The following is a 25,993-nucleotide window of genomic DNA, read 5'->3' on the forward strand; positions in this document are numbered from 1 at the left end:
ATGCCTTATGAAGGCAGAGGCTGAGTACAAAACATTTTTAACCTGCAGATAAGTAAGTTGGATAGTATGACTTGAATACAGAATGAAGGGGAAAAGCATATAGCTAACAAATTTTGTTATAAAAGTCAGTGGTTCACAAACTTTTTTTTTAATCTCAAGACCCTTCAATACTCAAAAGTTATTAATTTCTCCCACCCTACCCAAAGATGTTGGTTATATTTATCACCACATACTATATTAGAAAATAAAATTATTTATTAGTCTTAGCATTATTAGGAAAACAGTTTTGATATAAAGGATTCTTTGAAAGGGTCTCACTACCACACTTTGAGAACCTTTGAAGTAGAATGTATTTCAGAGGTAAGCTGGAATCAGCTTCAACTAGCTAGTGAGAGCCAATTGCTAAATTTTCATTGTGAGCATTTAGACCTTGGAAACTGGCAAATATTACAAATCAGAGCTTGATTTGGAGTTGCTAAGAGTTTCTGAAGAGAAGAAAAGACAGATGATAAAACATCTCTCTCAACAGAGAAATGGTGCATGAGGATAGGAAGGGCCAGATAGTAAACATGGTGGACATGGGGTCTCCTGCAGCTGTCTGGGTAAGAGATGTTCTTTATCATTACTATACTATGGCTCTCTGCCAGGCTTGCTATTTGTTCAAACAGCAACTCTTTTTATTTTCTTCTGTTCAGTAAGACTATAGTAAATACTAATGACGAAATCACTTTTTCCCCCTTTTCTGATCTTCACCCAAATACAAAGTTCTTGGATTTTCCTATGTGAGTGGACATTAATATACAATGCCTACCTCACTCCTTTTTATCTACTCCATTTTTTGGATAAAGTATACCCATGTAGAACTATGGTCTAGTCATGACTTGCATTCCACCAAGTCTCAGAGATATCTATGAGGCCAAATCTGTCTCCTCACAATTAAAGTTACTAATTCTTTTCATGTTTGTTTAGACATTTGTATAGGGACCTTTGAATCCGTAATGTTTACTACTGACTCTTTTCTTGAATTATTTTCTCCTATGAATTTCTGGGTATTACATCTCCTATTTTCTTCATTCTTTGTGGACAATTTTATACCATCTTTCTTGGGAGATACACATAAGCAGCCTTATTTCTTCCTCATCCTTTTTAGTTTAAAGGTATTTAGATTAGATTTGCAAGACACCTGGTAATCAAACTTTTTTTTTTAGGTATACTCTGTCTCTGGTCAGGAATTTGTAATATCTTTATTATTGTAAACCATGGTTCATGAATCCAAATCCCATTCTCAGATACCATGTTCTTAGTCAGCTATCCAGTTCCCCCCCCCCCAAATGGGCTTGTTCATTGCTTTCATGTACTGGTGAAGGGCGAGGAAAACGTACCCTGTGGCCCTATGTTCTTTAGTTTATTTATGAACACTTCTTAATTGTGAGCAATTTTGTGTGGGTTCTTTCTGGTGGTATCATTTGTATAGTATCTGATACAGGGTTGATATCCTATAGTATTGAGTTTATAATATGAATCCAATAGATATACTCTTAAATGCATTAATCAATCATTTCCTGAATGGCCTTTAAAAATAAAGATCTGTTATAGAGTTTTGTGCAATGGTTTTTAAATTGATTTTATGCTAGCAACACTTGCTTCTTTTGCTATGATTAAAGACTCAGAAGCCCAGAAGGGGCATTGCAAGATCAGTTATTCCAATAGTCTACCTTAAGGCATAATTACACTTAACCTTTAAGACAGGTCACCTTTGTGACTTGAAGCCATCAACCACAGAAATTCCCAGTGTCATTAAAGAAGCATTATGTATAATGTTACTGTGGTAGTAACATACTGTGGTACAGTATGTTACTGTGGTAGCCCCTGGCAAAATCACCAATCTGTATAGCTGTGAGACACTTCCTTCAATGGCTACACACCAAGGAAGTATATAAGTAATGCAGCTGCCATAGGAACCTTCTTTATGAGGATCTGAACCTGCCTGCCTATCTCTGTATCTCTAGTATAAATACACATTAGCCAGGCCAACAGAGATTTATTTAAGTTTTGTCTTTATCTTTTATTTCCTTCTAGAAAAGAATGACCCACTAATTAATAAGTATAGCATTTTACCTCTGTTACAGAATAAAATTGTTCTGTAAAATTTGGATTCAGCACTTAAGGATCTAGAAGACTACATGTGGCCCCAAGGCCTCAGGTTTCCCACCTCTGCTATGTGATCATGAGTGGATCGCTTAACCTTTCAGTGTTCCTTTCAAATCTCTAAGATCATAAATTTCAGGACAGTTATCAGTCTGTCTTGGTATAGGAATTTACTTGATACAGGAAGTTTCTTCACTAAGATTTCCTGAAACAATGAAATAAAAGGAATGGGTGTGTATATGTGGTGTGTGTGTGTGTGTGTGTGTGTGTGTGTGTGTGTGTGTGTGTGTGTGTGTGTGTGTGTGAAAGGGAGGGGCAGGTGAATTTATTGTGTAGTTAGTGAAAGCACCAATCAATCTGTAAGCCTCTTTCCTACTCAAAATGCCTAGCATTAAACAAAACATTATATAATATCTATTACATCATAAAAGGTTCTCTGTGTAAATTCTACCATTTTATCGGTTAGGAAACTGAAGCCAAGAAAAGGTTTATTTATCCAAAGTCACAACTGCAAAAGGTAGATCTCAATCCCAATGTGTCTTGCTTCTACTCTAAGCATCTATTTTACCCTGTAGCCTGTTAATGTTTCAAAATACTCTACAGAGGTGGGGAACCTGTGGCGTCGAAGCCATATATGACCCCCTAGGTCCTCAAGTGTGGTCCTTTAGGACTAGGGGTCACATGTAGCCTTAAGGCCACATGTTCCCACCCCTGAGTCCTTGAGGACAACAGAGATTTGTTCCAAAATTCTTCCAGGGACAGTACTTAAAAGGTATCCATGATTTCTCCAACGTCAATAAAGTCATAAAATGTTTATTTTAATTTTTCTAATTACAAAGAAATTTGAATCAAATAGGAGTTTTGAAACTATTAAATACATTTGTTGAGCAAGAAAATATTATGGTATACTTTTTATTTTTAATACCAGAAAGCTACCTATCAGGCACTTCATAGAGTTTGAAAACATGTCATTATGTTTTTTTTTAAATTTCTTAAAATGTTTCACTACCAACTAACAATAACGGCTAGCATCTGACATTTCCTATTATTCTGAATTATTCAATGATTACTTCTTTAAAAACAATTAAAAACCTTAGTGGTTCAATGGATAGATCATTGGACCTGAAGTTAGAATGACCTGAGTTCAAATCCAGTCTCAAACACTTACTAGTTATGTGACACTGGACAAATCCGATAACTTCTCTTTGTCTCCATTTCCATGGCTATAAAATGGAGATTAACAAAACAAAACAAACAAACAAAAACACCTACCATGCAGGCCTTTTATGAGGATAAAATGACCTAATATTTATAAGGTTTTGCAAATGTTACATTGATATATAATTTTAGCTACTATTATTTATTATTGTTATTATTGATGTAACATACTATAGGCAATGCGTGGGATAATGTGTACTTTCAAAGAACTTGCTCTAGGAAGACATAAAATGACTTTGAAATTATAAGAGATTAATTAATCTCAGCAACAGCAATTGTGCTTAGAGGGAAAAAAAGAAAATGGGAAATGACCGAACATCCTGTAGTATATGAATGTCATGGAGTATTATTATTACCATAAGAAATGATAAATGTAAGGTGTACAGAAAAAAAAAACATTGAAAGACTTATATGAACTGATTCAGAAGGAAGTAAATATAACCAGGAGGACAATATGTGGAATTGCTAAAGTAATGCTGTTTATAACAACACTAAAAACAGTTAAATTCTGATGGAATTGTAATGAACAGTTGCAGCCATGAGGAACTGATGGGGAAACAAACCTCCCTCCTTTCAGTAAGGAGATACAGACTGCAAATCTGGAATGCAATAGACACAATCAGACAGATGTGTTTAGTGGCTTTGCTTAAGTATTTTTTTCTTTATTACAAGAAATAGTTTGCAGCTGGTGGGGTTGTGATGAGGGGAAATGATGGTGACCAAAAAAAGCTAACACTAAATTCATTTTAAAACTAAAATTATTGTAATGTTTTGTTTGTATATTTTAAAAAGCTGTCAGTCCTTGTAGCAAGACTAATATATTACTTTAATTATAGCTTTGCTGAAAAAACATCAATCACTCTTTTTTATCTCATTTTTTATCTCATTTTTTTCCCAAGAGAGTCAAGGTCAGAATAAAGTCCTTTCCACATGTATAATGCCCATAAAGAAACAGTCATCTTTACCTCGTTTATGAAGGAGAACACTGGCGTGCCTGCGTCCATTTCCATTTTCAACATAACAAGAGTAATTTCCCAAATCTCCTTCCTCTACAGAGTCAACAATTAATGAGATGGAAACTTCTTGCTCCCCAAGATGTTCCTTAAGAATCCTGAATAACACACACATACACAAATGTATATACCATCAGATTATTACATGATTCTGATTTTCTGATACGAATACACTACTCACAATCTACAACATTTGATCTTCAAATTTGGCTATAGTTTGATGTGATCTTAATTAAATTACATCATGCCTCTGTGTTCCTCACTTCTAATGAGAATTCTTGTCTAGGTGGATGCAAATGACAATTGCAGCTAATTATCTTCCTGAGAAGGAGGACTCACATGGTGAAAACACCAGAGAGGTGAAGGACACCTTGAAGAAAAGTTTACAAATTGTTTTCCATATGAGGTAGATTATGGTGTTGGTCTAAGAAGGTGAAAAATTATGATGTCCTAGGCTGTAAGTTTATTTCTCAGCTTATGTCAAGAAACATATTTCTGTGATATTGTGACATTTCAGTTGAAGCCCCTAGTCTGGCATTTTTCAATGATAAAATATAATTGCCTATTTTTAAAGAAATGTGAAATTATTAACCTCAAGGCTTAATGTTTGGATAAAATGGTTAATTCTGACATTTGAAATGAATGGTAAAAAGTTCCCTCAACTAACTGCCAAGGAGTTTAGCATTCTATGCAGCAAATTAGGTGGTATTTCCTTAAACTGCTGGCACCTTCTCTTAGCACCCTCCAGCTGTGCCTCTACCTCTCCTCCTGAATTTCCTACCCACTCACACACATGCACATATTTTCCAATTCAGGAGAGAAAATGGAAAACCTCCTTAGAGTCTTTCCTGAACAAGCAAAAAAAACACAACAACAACAACAACAACAAACCAAAACAACCAAACAAAAACCATTGTAAAGAGACTTGTGGCTCCTTTTAAACTTTTGTACTTTACAGTCTCTGGGTGAAAGACAATAGCAAAGCTTTAAATAAGAATTATTGCTCAACTGCATTGCACATTTCGTAGTACACTTGTTCTGGGCTGTGGATGATAAAATTAGAGTACACTAGGGTGAGATACACCTGCTTCCATCTTGCCACTGCCCAGAGAAGAGGAACCTGATTAGAATAAACTCACAAGATTGCATGAGTCTATCTTCTTCTGAAGAATATATTTTTTCTGTTACCTTTATCAGTCTTCATGTTGAAGATGACAAACAGAAAATACTAAAATTGCTTTCTCTTACCCTAGATAATGTGATCTTCAGATGAAGATAAAGTTCAGAACTTTATACATCGATTTGATTCTGTCATAAGGCATTCACTGTGGCTAGCATAACCTTGTACATTTAAATTGCGTTTAAGATTCAGTAGCTGTAATGAAGCATAATTTTAGTGAGTAATGCAGACAGACCTTGAAGCCAGAAGAAGGAGATGCAGGGGATTTCGGTTTCTCTCCTCAACCTTGATTATTTTTGTAAGTTTATTCCTCTTTATCATCTCTACCGCATAAATATTTGTACATCAAAGTCAGAATAAGGAAGACTTTCATACAAGGAATACATTTTGCATTACAGTATTTTGTACTTTCCTCAAGTGCTTTTCAGTTTACTAGGTAATTAGAATGTGTAAGAAATATATGCAGAAAGATAGGAATGTTACAATCTTCTGTCTCTAGTACCTTGATAATGTCTCTTTTTCTTCCTTTTTCTTATTATTGAGAACATTTGGGAAAACCATGCTGTCACGATTTCCATATTGTTATTGTACTTTGATTTCTTGAACAATACTGTATTCCTTAGTGAAAACTATTCTTGATATATTTATTTCCTGTAATTTCTCAGTTGGCATGCTTGTTTTACATTTCATCAGTCTCTTAACAACTGTTCCTCTCTGTCATTCAGTGTTAAAGAATTTTTATTGTCAGAGTAGTAATAAAAAAAAATTCTTTTTATTCAGGACTGCGTTCTCCATCTAAGCAAGTTCACTGAATATAGCAAAAGAAAAATAAAACACCGATAACAACGTATGTTTTACCTAATGTCACTTTCCCAGACCCGATTTTCATCAAGATCTTCAATAAACTTCTCTCCTTTCATCCAGTAAATTAAAGGACTGACATCTCCACTGTATCCAAAGAATGCTCGGCAGGTTAGATTAGCCAAATTGCCTGTTACAGAGAAATAATGAAAACATGTTATTTTAAAATATTTAATTTGTTGAATAAGCTAGAAGGAAAGACTTTGATCATATTGAGGGTTGTATAGTACAATGCTAATCTATGAGTACTGCTTTTGGGGGTTATTCTTTTGTACCTAGGTCAAAAATAAAGACCATATGCTTTTGAAAGAGTAGTTTGGTCAATGGAGTGAAAATTATTGGTAAAATTTTTCAGGGCACAGAGAATGCGATTTAGGCCATTATATGTGTGAAAATATGTAAAGGGAGTACACCTTTGACTAGGAAGCATAAGAAGTCAGTAATCCAAGGTTGCCTAACCATATAACAAATAACTAATTTACTCTATGAAAAGTCTGATTTTAAACCAGGGAAGTCCAAATATGTGCACACAGAAATACAGATAGGAAGAAAACTGCGCTAATAAAATACTTCGCATAACCTTTCTTTAGATGCAAAATTATTGACAGTGAGTGATCAAACATGTTCCATTTATTGAGAGTCTGGATGGGAAGCATCAAAATACCACAATGACAATAACTTGACTAGATGACACATATTAATCACATTCAGTCTGATAGCAAGAAAATATCATGGTTGTTGTTGTAGTTGTTGTGGATTCAAGTCCTACCTCTGACATACACTGGCTCTGTGAACATGGACAAGTTACTTGACCTCTTGGTGTCCCTGACAACTCTTTAAGACTATCATTTGTAATAATAGGAATAGCTAGCATATATGTAGCTCCTTACCTATGCTGTTTGATCTGATCCTTTTAACAATCCTAAGAGACAGGGGCAGCTAGGTGGAACAGTGGATAGAGTACTAGCCCTGGAGTCAGGAGGACCTTGAGTTCAAATCTGGCCTCAGACACATAACACTCATTAGCTGTGTGACTCTGGGCAAGTCATTTAACCCCAATTGCCTCACAAAACAAAAACAATCCTAAGAGACAGGTGCTGATTCCCATTTTACAAATGAGAAAACTAAGGCAGATAGAAGTTGTGTGACTTCCCATGGTCATATAGCTAGTATCTGAAGCAGAATTTGAACTCAGGGTCCTCTTGACTCCAGGGAAGCTAGGCGGCACGGTGGATAGAGTGCCAGACCTGGAGTCAGGAAGACTCATCTTCCTGAGCTCAAATCTGGCCTGAGATACATACTAGCTGTGTGACCTTGGGCAGGTCACTTAACCATGTTTGCCTCAGTTTCCTCATCTGTAAAATGAGTTGGAGAAGGAAATGGCAAACCACTTTAGTATCTGTGCCAAGAAATCCCCTGATGGGGTCATGAAGAGTTGGACATGACTGAAAAGTGACTGAACAACAACCTCGACTCCAAGTCTGATACTCTATTATCAGAAGTTGTATTAAGGGTACCAATCTGCAATGGTATCTTATCAAGGAACTCTCTCTTCCCAAATATATAAATAAAGAAACAAACAAATAAGTCACAAGTACATTCCCTCTGCTAGCCTAATTGATGTTTCCAGTTTTCAAACTGAGATAAACTAGGTGATCTCAAGATTCCTCCAAGGTGAAGATTTGACTCCAAGCACCATCTTCTACTTCACACATAAACACCACAGAGCAAAAGGCAGCAACATAAGTATGCTGCACAAAATAATGAATTTGGATTCAGGAAATATTTGACCTAAATCTTCTACATCCCAAATTTACTGCCTCTGCAACCATGGACAAATTGTTTGGGATAACACACATTTAGTACCTACTTCACTGGATTCTTAGGAGGATCAAATGAAGTGAAATACATAAAACACTTTGCAAAACTTAAAAGCTCATTGACCATGTAAGTAGTAGAAATAGTAACAATAGCAGCATCAGGAGCTGCTGCCACTATTGTCATTAACACAGAAATTTTTGTAACATTTCAGCAGCATGGTTTTATTCTGAGTAATAGTGAACACTGTGTCCATGTCTAGGGTAGAAGATGTAAACTTCTAATTTCTATCCTGTTCTTCCCCTGGCATTCCTAGGAGAGAGAGTAGGGTGCAAATGAAGTGATTCCAACAGTCTAGTTTTCCCAAGAAGCAAGCAGTGAATCACCATTTGCCTTGGGATAATTTAGATAAAAAACGAAGGGGGGTGGGTGCAGCTAGGTGGTGCAGTGAGTCAGGAGGACCTGAGTTCAAATCCGGCCTCAGATACTTGACTTTTACTGTGTGACCCTGGATTGGTCACTTAACCCCATTGCCTAGCCAAAAAAAGAAAAAAATAAATAAAGAGGAAGGATGCTTTGTTGATTCTCTGCTCCTAAATGCAGATATACCTATAAACTTATTTTTGCTCATCTACTTTTATATCGAGTTGTAAATAACAATAAAGATATGTAGAAGGGAATGATTACTTCATTCACTTAAGTATCTCCACAGGGAGCATATGAGGATCAATATTTAGTTCTTAAAGAATTTTTGAGGCATTTATAAGACCAAGGCTTTGAACTAGAATTTTAGATGATTTTTAAGTATCTTTTCAGCTCTAGGAGTCTATGTGCCTATGAAACTGTATATCCATATATCTCCATAGGTACCATTTGTCCAATTGGAAAGTTTATTCAAGTGGCTATCAGTACAGTGGTTTCATCCTTTATTACTCCAAGTAGTTAAAAGGGACAACAATCCTCCAAATTATGTCCTATTCTCATTATGCTTTATCTTTTAAATTTTAACATCCAGGAAATGATAAAACATTTCACTGAACTGCTAAATTTCAACTGTCAAAATTTAAGTATCTAGATTCATACAATGTTTAAATTACAGGCATAAATAAATGGTAAAAAAAAAAAAGAACCAGAACACAAATAGCTAGTTGTTTCCATAAGTTATTTTTTTTTGCACTACTAACACTTTTCACAGTGTAGAGATCCCTATAGGAATTATTAGGTCTCTGTTGGAAATGTTGGACATTATAGATGATAACAAGGAAATTACATAGGCACAAATCAGTTAAGAGAATAAGTTTAATATTGTTTGACTGATGAGTTCCAGACCAAAAAAAATGGTCTTTTAAAGATAATGTATTTTATTTAATTTTAATTTTCACAAATCAGAAGACAATAAATGCCTGAGAGAAATATAACTCATCCAAAAAAAAAATAGATTGTATTGCTAGGATACTATGTACATTAACTTCAAACCAGAGTCTATTCTAAAGGGAAGGGACTGTAGTGGATACCTGCAACTATGGCTACTTATGTTTACTGTGGAGCTGGAGGAAGTAGAGAGGATTCCTGTTTCTATTCTGCTCCTACAATAAGGGATATATCCAAGAAACTTCCAAAGCCATGAATCTCTTCTTCTGTCTAGTTCCATCCTAGAGTTCCAAAATAACCCTAATGATACCCTAATAGTTCACAGACAACTAGATTCAGGTTATGGCAAGACTTTTAAAATACCCAATTTTATCCAATTCCAAAAAACCCCAGATGCCCCTCATCTAAACCTCCCTGCTGAGGGGGCCACTATCTTCTCATTCATACAAGATTCATAATATCCAAGTCACCTTTGAATCTTTTCTCTTCTCAGTCTCCTACATCCTATCAGTTTCTAAGTCTTGACAATTCTACTTCTCGCAATTGACTCTTTTTCTGTACTTACACTGCCACCACTTCAACAGAGGTCCTTATTACCTCCTGACTTGACAGTTTCATTAGCCTGCTAATTGCTTTCTCTGCCACCATTTCCTCCTTTCTCTAGTTCATTCTCTGTATAGTTTCCAGAAATCATCTTCTTTATTATTATCATTTGTTTTTGGCTAGGCAATGGGGTTAAGTGACTTGGCCAGGGTCACACAGCTAGTAAGTGTCAAGTGAATGAGGCTGGATTTGAACTTGGGTCCTCCTGACTCCAAGGCTGGTGCTCTATCCACTGTACCACCTAGCTGCCCCAGAAATAATCTTCTTAAGGCATAGGTCTAACCACACCATTACTCTGTTTAAAAACTTTTGGTTGCTCTTTATTGCCTCTAGGTTTAGGTACAAATCCCTTAGGCAGGCATTTATGTCCCAGCACAATCTGGATTCAACTTATTTTCCAATATTGTTTTATATCATTCTCCTTCATAAATTCTGTATTTCATCTGAAAAGACCACTAGCTATTACCTGAACTCAGCATTCCATGCCCTATCTCCATTATTTGTACAGGCTAATCACCATGCTTAGAATGAATTCCCTCTTCTTCATCACCAACCTTTTACGATCCTTATATTCCATTGAGGCTAAGGTAACCAACTCTTCTATTAAGTCTTCCTTAATTCCTTCAATTTCTAGTGATCTCTCCTTTCAAAATTGCTTGCACTGTATTTATACGTGTCCATATTTCATTCGCTTTCTCCCCTTACCCAATCCCAGCAGAATAAAGAATCATAAATTTAAAACTGGAAAGGGCCTCAGGGGTCATGTGGTTTAAAAAAAATCTCCGTTTTACAGCTGAAGCACAAAAGAAGAGGATAACTGATTTGCTCAAATCCAAACCAGTAAATTTTCATACTGATGTGAGTAATAGAGCTGTAATTTGAACCCAGAGTTTTTGACTCCAATTGTGAATTCCATTATACTGTAAATGTAAACCCCTTAAGGGCATGGCTTATTTAATTTTTGTCCCCGTACTTCTAGTGACAAAAAGTGCTTTGAACATAATAAGTTCTTCATGAAATTATTTCTATAGAATTTTTAAACTGAATAAATAAAAGATGTCTAAGTACTATGAGGGAAGAAAATGGAATAAACCTTTAGATAACACCTTTTGATGTCAAAACTCAGGTGGTACTAGTTACAATGGACAAATTCACTATCAGCCAATAACTTCTCCTTGTTCAAGGTCATACAATAATGCAGCTGTCTAAATTTTCAGTACTACTTGGGCAATTAATTACGTGGTACTCCAATTCACTATGGCTCAATTATTAGAATTTAGATTTCACCTTCTTATGTTTAGTTATTCTATAATTCAATATTCTGAAATGGCCTATACATTACAAATTTTGATATCTCTTCTTTTAGAAACATAAAGACCTTATTTTTGATAATTGAATATTCAAGTCATTGATGAACTCTTTTTTTATTACACAGAACCTTTTATATACTATATCAACTACAAAAATATCTCAGGAGAACTTTGCAGTAATTAAAGCTTTAAATAAATGTAAGCCATAATTAAATTCAGGACCAAGATCAAAAGATCTCTCCAATTAACTGGGCATTTAAATATAATCAACATAACTATCATGATTTTTAAAAAATGACCAAGCTCTTACCTCATCTTGTGCACTATGGCAGATATTATAAAGCCATAGTACATTTCCAACTTGACAAATGGTTTTCAAGGGGAGTATGCTTTAAAGGAAATGTGCTCTACTTTAGAAATAATGACAGAATGGTTGACAAGGAGTGTTAATAAGCCAGGTGTTCAAGTGAAAGTTAATATTTATCACTACTGTGGGTAAAGTTTGCCATAAACCAAAAGGAAGATTATTAGTGGATCATAACTAATAGCTCTTGTCATATTTGCCGGCAGTGTCAAAGACAGAAGTAAAGTACCGTATATACCTAAATATTCATGGAGACACTTTTGTGGAAGCAAAAAAAAATTCTGGGGTCCTCCCTATTGATTGGGGCTGGCTAAATTTATTAAAGAATATTAATGTCATGAGAAACTCTTACTCTATAAACAATGATGAATAAGAGGAAATCAAAGAAATGTGTGAAGACTTGTAGGAATGGAGGCAAAGTAAACTGAGCAAGGGAAGACTATTCAGATTGTCTAAAATAGTGTAAAGGCAGCAAAGTGGTATAGTAGATAGATTCAGGAAGACTCCTCTTCCTGAGTTCAAATTCTGCCTCAGCCGCTTGCCAGCTGTGTGACTTTGGGCTTAGTAAATTAACCCTTTCACTTAACCCTGTTTGCCCCAGTTTACTTATCTGTGAAATGAGCTGGAGAAGTAAATGGTAAACCACTCCTAATATCTTTGCCAAGAAAATCCCAAATGGGATCATGAAAAGTCAGACAGGACTGAAACCACCAAACAACAACAAAATACTGTAAATGAAAACAACACTAAAAGGCATCATTGCTCAGATTAATTGTAATAAGCAATCTTAGTCCTAAAGAAGAGATAATAACACAAATCTTTCCTCTTGGTAGAGAGGTAGGGGCTGAAATGTATAATTTTACATATAATGTCATTTTGTCCTTCAGTTTTGATTGGTTAGGTTTTTTTTTTATTATTACAAGGTTGTTAAAGAGGTCTATATGAAAACCTACAGTTTTTCTTACCAATCCGTTTTTCTTCCCTTTTCTTCTAACCCCTTGCCTGGGCACCCAAACAAATCCCTTATACCTTGGAGATTTTCAAGCAAAAATAGGTCTCAGACAAGAAGGAAGGATTTAACTTGATAGATTATCAGTAAGGAATCATTGATATACTTGTAAACAGACAGACAGATAGGCAGATAGATAGATAGATAGATAGATAGATAGATAGATAGATAGATAGATAGATAGATAGATAGATAGATATAGATATTGATATATTGATATAGATAGATATAGATATAGATAGATATGCATATTAACAGGGAAATAAGACATGAAAGACCTAGGAACTTTATCCTAAAGCTTTCTTTAGCTGGGGTAACTACTCTGAGATTGTTGTTGTTCAGTCATTTCAGTCATGTCGGACTCGTTATGACGCTATTTGGGGTTTCTTGGCAAAGATACTACAGTGGTTTGCCATTTCCTTCTCTAGCTCATTTTACAGATGAAAAAGCTGAGGCAAATAGGTTCAGTGACTTGCCCAGGGTTGCACAGCTAGTAAATGTCCCAGGCCAGATTTGAACTCAGGTCCTTGTGATTCCAGAGCCAGTGGTCTATCTACTGCTCCACATAGCTGCCCAAATATTTTAGTTTGTCTTTATAATTACCATTCTTTTGAAAAAATTGATATAATATCGATATGGCACCATTTGCATCATCAAGTGTAATTTCTGTGAACATCCTTAGTGATCTTTTTTATTATAAGAATCATATCAATATAATTTCCCCTTTTTTTCTGTAAAAATCCGAGTTTCTAACTTGCTACCAATAGAAACCATCCATCTTTTCTATCATTCTGTCTCACCAATTTACTTCAGTGTGATACACTGATAACGTAATCCCAAGATTCTGATAGAAAGTGATTCAAACAAACCACATGTCTTCCAATCCTCTCCCACTTAAGTACTGAAAAATAACAGATATTTCTCTATATCCCAATTAGGGTGCTAATGCCCCACTTAGGTCATGTTAGGATACATTAGCACAAGGCATTCAAGAAAAACTGTTAGTGAACAAAATTAGTATCAGGATTCCAAAACAGGTTTAGTTTTCTACCTATATAAGAGTAAAAAGGTTTATTTAATTTCTCCTTCAACATATTCATTTTTCTTTAAATAACAACAAAGTTAAATCACTGATTACAAAGCATCATGCATCGAATGCATGTGTTCCATGGGTTAAGCTCCAGTAATAATGGTATTCTTGCTGTCTTGAGTTGATTTCTGTAAAAGCTATAAAAAAAATTCTGTAAATTGCATTAAATGCTTCTGCAGCTTTTTAGGAAAAGGTGTGCTATCAGCACAAATCCACCAGGTTCTGATGGAAGCACTTTAAAATTGATCATAAAAAATCCTTTGCTATTTAAATTGGTAACAATGCTTGTTATAAAAACAGGCCACAATGTGAGAAGGAACTTGGGGAAAAAAAACACATTTACTTCAACCAGTGAATTCCAACTGGCAGCAACACTTGTTCTTCAGTGCAATATTCTTCTAATTAGCTATCTATCATTTGGCTATATCTAAAAGTGCTGATAAATGAGATTGTTTCTCTACCAGAGGACACTATCTGGCTTATTGATAACCAATTGACAAACAACAGCAACAACTACAACACCATGCACACAACTAAAAAAAAACTCACAACAAATTACCTTCTTTAATTAAAACCATCAGCAGCTAGAGAACCTGCTAATTGCAATTAGCAAGCAGTGACTTTTGCACTTGAAGACAATATCTCTTATGGACCACTTAAATTGTTTTGCATCATTAATTCTATGTGGTGGAATATAATAAAGTGCTATATAAAGAGAGCTGTTTTGCTATTTAAAAGCCCTTAATTTTATTATAAAACAATGTCATTTAGAAAGTATGTCTATCTTGTCACAGTTATATTGAATGACTCCTATTCCAAAAAGTTCCACATAATACTGAAAGAACAGTAGGCTGAGGTGATAAATATATTTAGAAGCCTAAGAAACTTTTAAGACATGTCACAAAATTAGAGAATATTACAGGTGGAAAGGTTTTTAAGAGTATCTATTTAGTTAAACCCTTTCAATTTCAAAAGAGAAAACTGAAGCTCAAAGAGCTTAAAAGGTTTGCCTAAAATCACAAACTAACTAACGGTAATTTTGCTTAGTTGACTACATATGACACCTGTAAAGCTCCTCTAATTGTTACCCTTCCTCTAGCCTTTCTAAGGTGTGATCGATTATTGCTGGGGGTGGCAACAGGAACTAAAGAGAAGAGAGATATGAAGTTTTAGCAGTGGAGAAAAGTAGGCCAGAGAATCTTGGGAAGACATGCATAAGCCAATGCAGAGTGAAGTGAACAGCACCAGAAGAACAATTTATGCAATAACAACACTGTAAAGATAAACAATTTTGAAATGCCTTTGAAATAACTTTGAGCAACTCAGTGACCAATGATTAATATAAAGAACTGCTGATGAAGCATGCTACCCACCTCATGAGAGAAAGGTGAGTATGGGATGAGACACTGGACATGGCCATTATAGAAATTTTTTTGTTTCAATATGTATATTCGTTACAAGGGTTCGCCTCTCCCCCACATACAGATTTTGAAGGGAAAAAGGAGGATGTGAGGAACATAAACTATATATATTTTTTGTTGATAAAAAATTAAATTCATGTATGAAAAAGATAGTACTGTACTCAAGGGGAAAGGAATGTAAAGCCATTGACAATTTTGCTCCTTGCCAAGGAAGAGTGCTGATTAAATTAACACTATTCCAAAATGGGTTAGTCCTGCTCATAACAGGTTCCCCACAAGCAATAGGAAAAAAAAATCGCCACTCTCCCATAGCTGTAGTTTGTAGTAGATCCTGTTTTCTGAGACTCTGACTCTAGAGTTTCTAAGTCTGTACCTGAGGACTGGTTCTTGGACAGTATGAGCCGAACATCCTGTGGAACTGGGTAGTTGAGCTCTTTGCCTTCCAAAGAGAGTACTCAAATCTCATATTTCCCAGAAATTTAAGTCCAGAACACTTCTCAGAGACTAGGAAGATCTAAAAGAGGGGCATCTGGGTGGTACAGTGGATAGAGCACTGGTCCTGAAGTCAGGAGGACCTGAGTTCAAATCCAGCCTCAGACCAAACACTTGACACTTACTAGCTGTGTGACCCTGGGCAAGTCACTTAACCCCAATTGCCAATAAAAAGAAGATCTAGAAGAGTGCCAGGCTTGAAAACACTTGTAGATGTTTACTACTTGTTATTATGTATGACATCTTCATTATTAATTAGTATATATCAAGTCTATGATAATAATAAAACCACTGTATTCAGTATTACAAAATGTATATCTTCTTTCATGAGGAATCAATTCCACTCTGGCAGTTGTGCAACCAATAGTTATTCAAATAAAAAGGAGGCAAAATTTTCTACTCTATGGGAGCTCAGAGATAAATTCAAATTAATAGAATGACAAATATTCATAAACCTGGATGACATGCTATCACTCCATAGTAAAAAACAGAAATAAGTAATAGAAAGTTTCAGATTTTCTGGCATTCATAGAGAATTTACACTTACTCAGAATTTCTGGCCCTTTATCTAAGAGGCAGCAATAAGGTAGCAGTGCAATGTAGAGAGCTCCTGAACCCCATGTTCTAAGTCTCTAAATTACTGAAGAGGTAGTAGCAGAAGTACAAATTCAGTTTAATTCACCAAGTATTTATTAAACATCTGTTCTTGGCTAGGTGTTAGGATAAAGAGTTAAAAACAATTCCCAGCATACAAGAAGCTAATTTTCTACTGGAGGGGAATACAATATGTAAATATAGAAATATATATGTGATAATTTGAAAAGGAAGAAGAAATTATGCAAAAATAAAAGTATCACAAATACCATCCTGCAAAAGACAGTACATGATCTGAACCTTAAAGGAATCCAGGGATTATAAGAGACAGAAGTAAAAAGAGAGTGTGTTACAGGCATGGGGCCTGTAATCAAATAGGCCAATTTGGCTGGGATGGACAGTGTGTAAAGAGGAATAATCTAAAAAAACTGAGTGAGGCCAGTTGGATAAGGGTTTAAAATGTCAAGCTTAAGAATTTGCATTTTATCTTAGACTCAAGAGGGAGCCCATGAAATTTTTGATGAAGGCATTGTCATGCTGAGACTTCAGTTTTAGAACTATTTTGACAACTGTGTTGAGGATGAGTAAGAAGAGACGAGAGACTAGAAGCCACTTCACATACTCTCAACTACTTGACCATAAGAGAAGTGACCATGTTGAGAAAGAACAGAGAGGGAGAGATGGAGAGAGAGAGGCAGAGATACAGAGAGACAGTTAGAGAGAGACAGAGATGAAGAGAAACAAAGAAAGAGAGAAGCAGAGAGATACAGAGGGAGAGTGAGATAGAGACATAGACAGAGAGACAGAGATGGAGAGAAAGAGACAGAGAGAAACAGAGAGACACAAAGAAAGACAGAGAGGAGGGGAGGGAGACAGTGACAGAGAGAAAAAGAGTGGAAGGAAAGAGACACACACAGAGACAGAGAGAGATAGAAACAAAGAAAGAGAGAGAAGAAAGAGAAGGATAGTGTCAGAGAGAGACAGAGAAAGAGAGACAGAGAGAATTCTGAATGGTGGCAACTTTGGCCATTGGAAACTCCAAGTTCAAGGAACCAGCTTTCCAGGGACAGAAAAGAGCCAGACAATGTCATTCTCTTAGAGAGATGATTTGAGAATCCAGGTATTTAGAGAGAGAAATAGAGATGCTTGGATGATGATGATGATGATGATGATGATGATGATGATGATGATGATGATGATGATGTTCTCTTAGAGAGGACAGTAACATGCAGTGCACCAGGGGGATACAATGTGTGTATAGAAAACCAATAAAAGCCTAGGTTACAATATAGGATGCAAAAGACATTTACTTTGTTCTTCTCTAGTGCTAGGAGTTATTCAGAGAGTTCAAGTCCAGTTTGACCAACCCAGATTCTAAATGCTAATACTAATAACATAGGAGTTTCTGTGGTATGGGTTGGATTCATTGGAACACCAGGCCTGGGGAAGTGGGGTTCATATCTCTAGGGATTTCAAGCTTCTTTCCCTTCTGGAGAAATACATACCATGGGATGATAGCATTAATATGGAAAATTGAATAGGACCTGGATAAAGGCAAGAAACACCCAAAAGGGAAAAAAATGTATTAATTAGTTATGTGCTACTCTGATTAATTTATGTGCTTTGTGCATTTTCTTTGTGAATTAAGTAAGGGTGTCCTGTATACTAGAGTACTTCCATGGTATCTAGGGACCCTTTTACCAGGATCTATGAAGACCCAAGACATAACAATATTCGATATTTCCCAGAGGAAATTCTGTATGGAAGCGAAATGACCCAGAGGTCAGATATTTTTAAAACAAACAAAGAAAACAAAACAAACAATAAAACCTCTTAGAACAGTATCAGATACCTAAGAGACACTATATAAATTATTTTTCCCTTCCTTTCCCCTTTCCAAACCTCATTTGAAAGTTCATTCACCATTCTATCTATGTCTATATGTCTACCTACAATATATTTTGCATGTAGGTATGTGTATACTCTGTAATATGGATTGAATAAAATAAAACTGGGTACCCACAGTTCATACAATCTGTATATAGTTAGTACCTTGACATTGTTACCACTAGGGTGTTTGATTTATCCATACATATCTAAATCTAAATCAAGACCATGGACAGCTAGTGCTAATCTGAGGCTGACTCCCCTGAAGAAGAGGATACTCTGTACTCTAGGCATTTGAAAGTTAAATGAAAATTCAGCGAGAGATTTGTGAAGCTGAGGGCTTCTGTCCTCTACACTATTGTCCTTTACCATCCATGATCATGTTTTAGAAAGGGTTATCTCTAGAATTCTGTTTTGATTTTCTGCTCATCTTTGTTCCCTTTTGTGTAATTCAGAATCTTCCATATAAATTTTTTATGTTTACATGGCAATCCCAGCTGCCTATAATGCTATTTTTTATCAAAATTCTTGAATGAATAATCTGCATCTGCTTTTTCACTTTCTCACCATGTGCTTTCCTACAATTTACTTGTCATACTACTGTGAGAGGTTGCATGAAGCTCACCATCAATGTTTCCTAATTATCAATCAAAAGACACAGAACATAGCATGAGAAATGGGCAGGACTTGAGAAACCATTTAATCAAACTCTCTTATTCCGTGGGCATTTAAACTAAGTCCCCAAAGTTTAAGTGACTTGCCTAAGGTCATTCAGGTAGAAGAGCTAGGTTTTAAACCCAGTTTCTCAGTTATACATATCACCCAGATAGCAAGTAGGTAATCTGGATTTGAAATTGTGATCTACTGACAAACAATATATGGTTCCATTTATTATATCATGTGACCTCTCAAATCCAGTGGTGTGTTTTTGGTCCCAAACCTCTTTGACATGTCTGTACCATTTAACACAATTCCTCTTTCCTTAAAACTCTTTCTTGTTAGTATCTATAAGTTTTCATAATGGTGTTTTTCTTACTTCTTCAACAATATTTTACTTTCTGTTTTCCTCAGTAGTTTCCATCCCACAAAAATTTATTGAGTGCTTATCATGTACAAAATTCTGTTTTAGTTGCTAGGGAGATGCACAGTTTAGATAACATATGGTCCCTGCACTCATGGAGTTTCAAATCTAGTAGAAAGGTAAAGCACATGAATAAATAAGTGTAATATGAAATAATAGGCAAGCGTTCTAAGAGGAGCGAAAAAACATATGGTTGTGATCTGAATCTGATACCAAATCAACTCTGCATTTTGGCTGATTCATTTACTAACCATTGAGTGCCAATTACTCACATATATAGCCATGCCATGGGGATATGATAACTGTAATGCAGAACACAATAAGATAAAAGCACAATAATGGTGCAAAATAATATCTAACATGTAATGAAGGAAAGATAATTTATAGTCCAGAGGGACTGGCTTCTCTCCCTGGCTTCTTTGCCTTTTACATCCTCTCCTACATGACTGAAATTGATTCCCTACAACTCTATGATGCTCAATTTAGATGCTTCTTCTTAGAGGACTTTTTTCATCATTTGCTTTTATATTACAAACATTTTCAGAATATCTCCATTTCATGAGAGATTTCTTATAATAGAGTAAAAATTAACAAGACAGTGATCTAATCTGAAAGTATATTCAACATTCCACCCCTGTAGCATCCCCTATCACCTCTATTTTAAAGGTTAGTTTTTTTTAAATGAACATAAATCTAATTCTCTCCCTCCTACTCAACCCCCTCATTGGACAATGAGAGTAAAGGGGGAAAAAATCCCTCATAGCAAATGTGCATAGTCAAGCAAAACAAATTCCCTCATTCCTTCGGAGGAAGTCTTTCTTGATCCCCTAGTTGTTAAAATTATATCCCCTCTCCAATTATCTTGTATTTGCCTATCTGTGTAAATGTTGTATCTCCCAGTAGAATGAAAGCTCTCTAAAAAAAGGAAGGAATGTGAGCTAACGGAAAGAGCTCTGTCATAGGAATTAGAGTTGCTGGGCTCCAATACTACCCTTGATACTCCTGACCTTGGGCAAGTCACTTAAAATGAATCAATCTCAATATTCTTATATGTAAAACTTGTGTGTTTATTTGTCTGTTTGTGTCTGTGTGTGTGTTATGGGAAGTTCACTCCAATGGCTTTTGAGGTCCTTTTCAAACCTAAGAATTTTCATTTTCTCTTTCTATTCCCTGCATCAAGCACAAGGTTTTGCATATAGCAGACATTAAATCAGGCAACCAGGTGGGGCAGTGGATAAAGTGCTGGTCCTGGAGTTAAGAAGACTCATCTTCCTGAATTCAAATGTGGCTTCAGACACTTACTTCCTTGTGTGATTCTGGGCAAGTTACTTAATCCTGTTTGGCTTAGTTTCCTCATCTGTATAATGAGGTAGAGAAAGAAATGGCAAATGATCCTAGTACCTTGCCAAGAAAACCCCAAATGGTGTCACAAAGAGTCAGATGGGACTGAAAAACAACTGAACAACAACACAACGAAAGACACTAAATAAATGCTGGTTAAATTGAACTACATTGAATTGAGTATCAAGGAAAGTCCCCTAGATCAATTTCATCTGTCACTACCCAGGGGATCAAAGATCTTCTATGAAGGCTGTGTTTCTGTGTTTACAGTCTTTCCTCCATACTTTTCCCTTGGCATCCCCTCCCTTACTCAAAATAAGTTCAATCAATCATTGAAATTTTACAACACCCTTTTAGTAGACTATGAGGGAATTTCAAAGTATAAACTAGATATAGATTATGTCAATTATGGGTATCTAGGCTTACTTTACTCAATTTAGCTTAGTATAATTTATATATAGATCATACTTTCATAGTCATCTCTACAATTTCTAATTCATATTTATTTTCATGCCTATTATAAAGCCAGAGCTATTTTTTCTCTGTTCTCTCCATTACTGACAAAGTGAAGTCCTCCCCATCTCACATTAAAACAATTATAAAAGACATCAAAAAACCATCTCACTGGTATCCTAGATTCTATCACTACTACTAGTCTTTTTTTTTTCCCTGAGCCTATAGCCCTAAGCTAATTTCCCAGGAGTTATTTTTCTCTTAAATATTTACCATCCCTTTGGAACCAGTCAGTGCTAAACAACTATGAGTACTTTTACACTCCTACCCTGTTCTTCTGATGAGGATCTAAGGTCCCTAATCTCTCATGCTGAGTCTCCATCCCCTCTATTCACCATCTTGGCTGTCAACTCAGCACCTAACATTTTCTTGCTATCAATTTCACCTCTTAACTTCTCTTCTTTGTACCAACATCAGTATTTCTGAAACTCAATTACACATGAATTAGGAGATGGTCCAAAGAAAGGTCAATGTAAACACAATGTTCAGTTAGTCAATAAACATTTATTAAATGCCTAGTATGTGCCAGGCACTGTTGTAAATTCTGGAGATTCAAAGAAAATCAAAAGACATTCCTTGCTCTCAAGGAGCTCACATTCTAATGGGGTAACAACATGCCATTTGTTCAAGTACATACACAATAAACTGGAAATAATCAACTGGAAAAAAAAGCACTAGAATCAAGTCTTTTGGATGAATTTCTAAAAGGCAGGTTTTTTTTTTAGATGGTGAGATATTATCTGGGGCTTGAAAGAGGCCAGAGAAGTCCTGGGGGGAGGGGGACCGTGGAGAAAAAGAGAAGGAGAGAGAGAGAGTTCCAGGAGTCATAGGGTATAACTTGAGAAAATCCCAGGATTTGGGAAAGAGTGTTTTGTTCAAGAAACAACAATGAGGATAGTGTCACTGGATCATGGTGATATGTGTTGAAAACATAAAAAGACTGGAAACATTGTGGGGGGAGGTTAGGAATATATATTTTTCAAAAGAAAGGTAATCTGAATTCCCTAGCTTACTGAATAGTGATTAATACAATCTTTCAAATTTTAATAGAATTGACTCCTCTCTTGGTGTTCAGTCATAGGAAATGATCATACCACCTTGACACTAAATAAATGGAAATGTAGCAATTATTTTAAACCTTCCAGTAAATCCTTGCAGAAATCTACATCTTGCAAGAGGTGAGGAGAGCACAAAGGCATTTAATTCTCATAGTGTGGAGTGATGTTATATAGTATATTAAGTCTTTGGTGTGAGTTATTAGTAGATTCTGATGTGAATTGCTAAATAAAACAGAATGAGGTTGCTAGTGTGCTGTGAATTCCAAACCCACCGTCACCTTGGTAATGAAAATATTCATTAACCCACATAGCTCTTATCAACTTGATACTTTTAATTTGTCATGGCCTTGCCTGCCCTCATTTCACAAATACTTATTAAGGCAAAACATGAGGCAAAATTAATAAAACAGCCTATAACCCAACTGAACTCTTCTAAGCCAAACTGTAAAATAATCTGAAAGCTACAATCTTAAAACATGACTAAAATGTATTTCTTGAACACACTTTGTAGATTAAAAAAGTCAAACGTAAGTATCTTGATGCCAAGAATTCATTTTTTATATTTGCTTGAAAAGTGCCTTGCATTTAATAGACATGTTTTAAATTGCTTAGTGAATTAAGCTAAATTGAATTGATTTCTCTCGACTAAAAGGTTAGAGAGAAGGTGGTGTAAACCCACAGAGGAAAACTATACTTTTGAGATCTGGGGAAATATGAGAACCATTCCACATAACTTCTTTAATGGGAGCTAATTCTTCTGGATTAGCCCAAAATGATCTCCCTTTCTGTTGCATACTTCTCTTTCTTAAACTGAAGTTTTATCATACCAGTTAATTCTGTCTCAGCAGTTCTCATTAATTTCCTTCCTCATTTGTCTTTGTGAATGTCTCAAAAATATAATTCTTTAAAAGTGGCTACACTTATTTTGACAAACAACGAACATATGGTCAAACAAAATTAACCCAATGCTTTTGTCTGCACAATCCTGTGTTGGCATAGGTGTTGGCAGATCCCTGGCCAGGGATATTCCCTTAGAAATGATCTCAGCAGCTGCTCTGAAATTTATTCTTCTCTTTAGCATTGTCAGAGGCACTGAGAAGATGTGACTTATCTATAGTCACATAGCCAGTATGTAGTGGAGGTAGGACTTTAACCTAGGTGTTCTTGACACAGAGGTCCACACTATCCACTGAAGTACTTTGTTTCTCCACTCTCCTCATCCCTCATTAAGTTTTAATGACAGATGAAGAAACTGAGGCGAAAGGATTAAGTTACTTGTCCAGAGTCTCACACACAGTAAGTGTCTGAGACCAGATTTGAACTCAGGAAAAGGAGTTTTCCTGACTTCAGGCCCAGCACTCTGTTCACTATGCCACCAGCTGTCTATGGGCCCCTTGTCAGAATAATATCTTTAAGCAAGTGAAGGAAATGCCAAATTTCACATAGATTTTGATGAGAATAAAAATATAACTTTTTCACCTGTAAGTTCAAGGATGCCCCTATAATACAATTAAATAATGTATTCCATAAATTTAAAATTAAATAAACAAAAATTTAAAAAGAAACATTTCCATAGGACAACATAATAAAAAGATGATTACACATGAAACTGCAAATGTGTTTTGTACAACTTACTATTCTTTTTAAATATGTAATAAAGTGATCATGTAAATTTCTTTTTTTTCTCTTTTTTTTCACTCTCCCCCAGCCTTACCCAGGCTACCATTAGAAACAAATATATATATATATATATACACACATACGTAAAATCATTCTATACATACTTCTATTTATCAGTCCTTTCTCTGGATGCAGATAGCATCTTCCTTCATATGTCCTTTGTAGTTAGTTTGGATATTTATAATAGACAAAATGACTTATACTTTCAAAGTTATTCTTAAAACAATATTGCTGTTACTGTATACAATGTTCTCTTGATTCTACTCATTTCGCTCTTCATTATTTCATGCAAGTCTATCCATGTTTTTCTAAGATCATTGAACTCATCATTTCTTATAGCGCAATAGTAAATATTCCATCGCAATCATATACTACAACTTGTTCAGGCATTCCCCAATTGACAGACATCCCTGTAATTTCCAGTTCTTTGCCACCAGAAAGAGAGCTGCTATAAATATTTATGTGCAAATTTAGAGACATATCCACTCCAAATCATCATATGGACTATTTGTGCCCAGCATATGGTAGAGTCTCCAAGCTCATATTGGTCTGATCGGCCATGGTCAGACACATTGTACCTTGACCATGACGTGGTGATGTCATTTTGGCCCTCTTTAAGAATGAAGGATATCAACCACAGTATAAATGATTAAAATTCTGTTTTTAACAATGAAGTATTTTAAGAGAATATTCATAAGATAAAGGAACACATTGCAAATAGTGGGATTTCAGGCTCTATATCAGAGTGAAGGGTTTTAGGTGTGTAAGGACATCTCTTTAGGAATGATGGGTTTTCAGTGACTCTCAGGTGGCACTATAAAATCAGCCACTCCTCTATATCATAAGTAAAGCCAGCTATATGAACAATCAGAAGAAATTACTTATTTCTGTTTCATATGTGCATTTTTGTAGAGTAAGCAAAACAATATTCATTATGGCTAAGGAATAGACTTATGATTTCAATTGCACTGTTAGAGGGAATCCCTTGTACCACTGCAGGTCAGCACATTCTCTGCAACTTATTGTCTTAGGTAGGAGTTCTTCACCTGGGGTCAATGGATAAATTTCAGGGGCATCCCTGAAGTTATAGGTGAAAAAGTGTAAAGGAAAACAAGTCACTGGAAATCTTAGTGTGAGACTCAAGTAGGCCTTACTGGTCCAAGGACAACATAGATGAAACTGGGAGAAAGATAAGAACAATCGTGCAACAAGTAATGGAATAGAACTGTAGGTTTTTCCAGAGCCATTTTCATCACTGACATTTGGGTTTTAATACCTAAGGAAGTAATGTACAGTACGACTTGATGGAAATACCACTAAAGCAGATGAAGATAGGAAAAGCACCTGAACCAGACCAAGAACATGAATAGGAGATGGTGTTTCATTGATCTAATCATAGAATAAAGGACCAGATAATGAGGTCTTAATCTAACAGGAACAGGCAGCCTTTTGCAAAGGATTTTCTAAAACATTGTGCGTCTTCAGAGTCATGTTATTAACCAAAAACATATAGAGAATACAAGGTCAATCTGCCTTTTCGTTTGCTGATTATGAGGAAGCATTTGGTTTAGTAGAGCAAAAGGCATCCTAAAATGGCCACCTCCAAAATTAACCTCCCATGTAAATAGCACAAAAATAATTTTGCTCAATTTTACTTTGGTTCCCAATATCAAGGGAGGTTTAAAATAGAGAGACATATTTTTACTGAAGATATTCAGTGTTTTCAAAACTCCATGTTTTCATTATTTCTAAAGATAAAATAAACTATATATGATCTTCCTCTCCAGGCTGTACTCTTAATTCTGGGGACTTTCTGTCACAGAAGTCTCTTCACCTTGTAAGTTCACTTTCTCTCTGGACTTCACATATTAGAAATACTATCCTAAAGAACCTGGAAAGACTTCCATGAACTGATGCTGCACAAAGTGAGCAGAACCAGGA

The 25,993-nt window shown here is 35.6% G+C and overlaps 1 protein-coding gene across 1 annotated transcript in view; it reads right to left on the minus strand.

Annotated features, from left to right (window-relative positions):
• IL1RAPL1 (interleukin 1 receptor accessory protein like 1) overlaps positions 1-25,993 on the minus strand; it is a 687,913-nt gene that overhangs the window by 54,279 nt on the left and 607,641 nt on the right. Inside the window, exons 6-7 of the mRNA XM_078146133.1 lie at positions 6,418-6,550; positions 4,332-4,477 (exon numbers count right to left, since the gene is read on the minus strand). Of these exons, the coding sequence (XP_078002259.1) occupies positions 4,332-4,477; positions 6,418-6,550 (279 nt within the window). The remainder of the gene's footprint in view (positions 1-4,331; positions 4,478-6,417; positions 6,551-25,993) is intronic.

The sequence above is a fragment of the Phascolarctos cinereus genome, unplaced genomic scaffold (assembly GCF_003287225.1).
Source record: "Phascolarctos cinereus isolate Bilbo 61053 unplaced genomic scaffold, phaCin_HiC Scaffold_726;HRSCAF=1367, whole genome shotgun sequence".
Taxonomy (NCBI): domain Eukaryota; kingdom Metazoa; phylum Chordata; class Mammalia; order Diprotodontia; family Phascolarctidae; genus Phascolarctos; species Phascolarctos cinereus.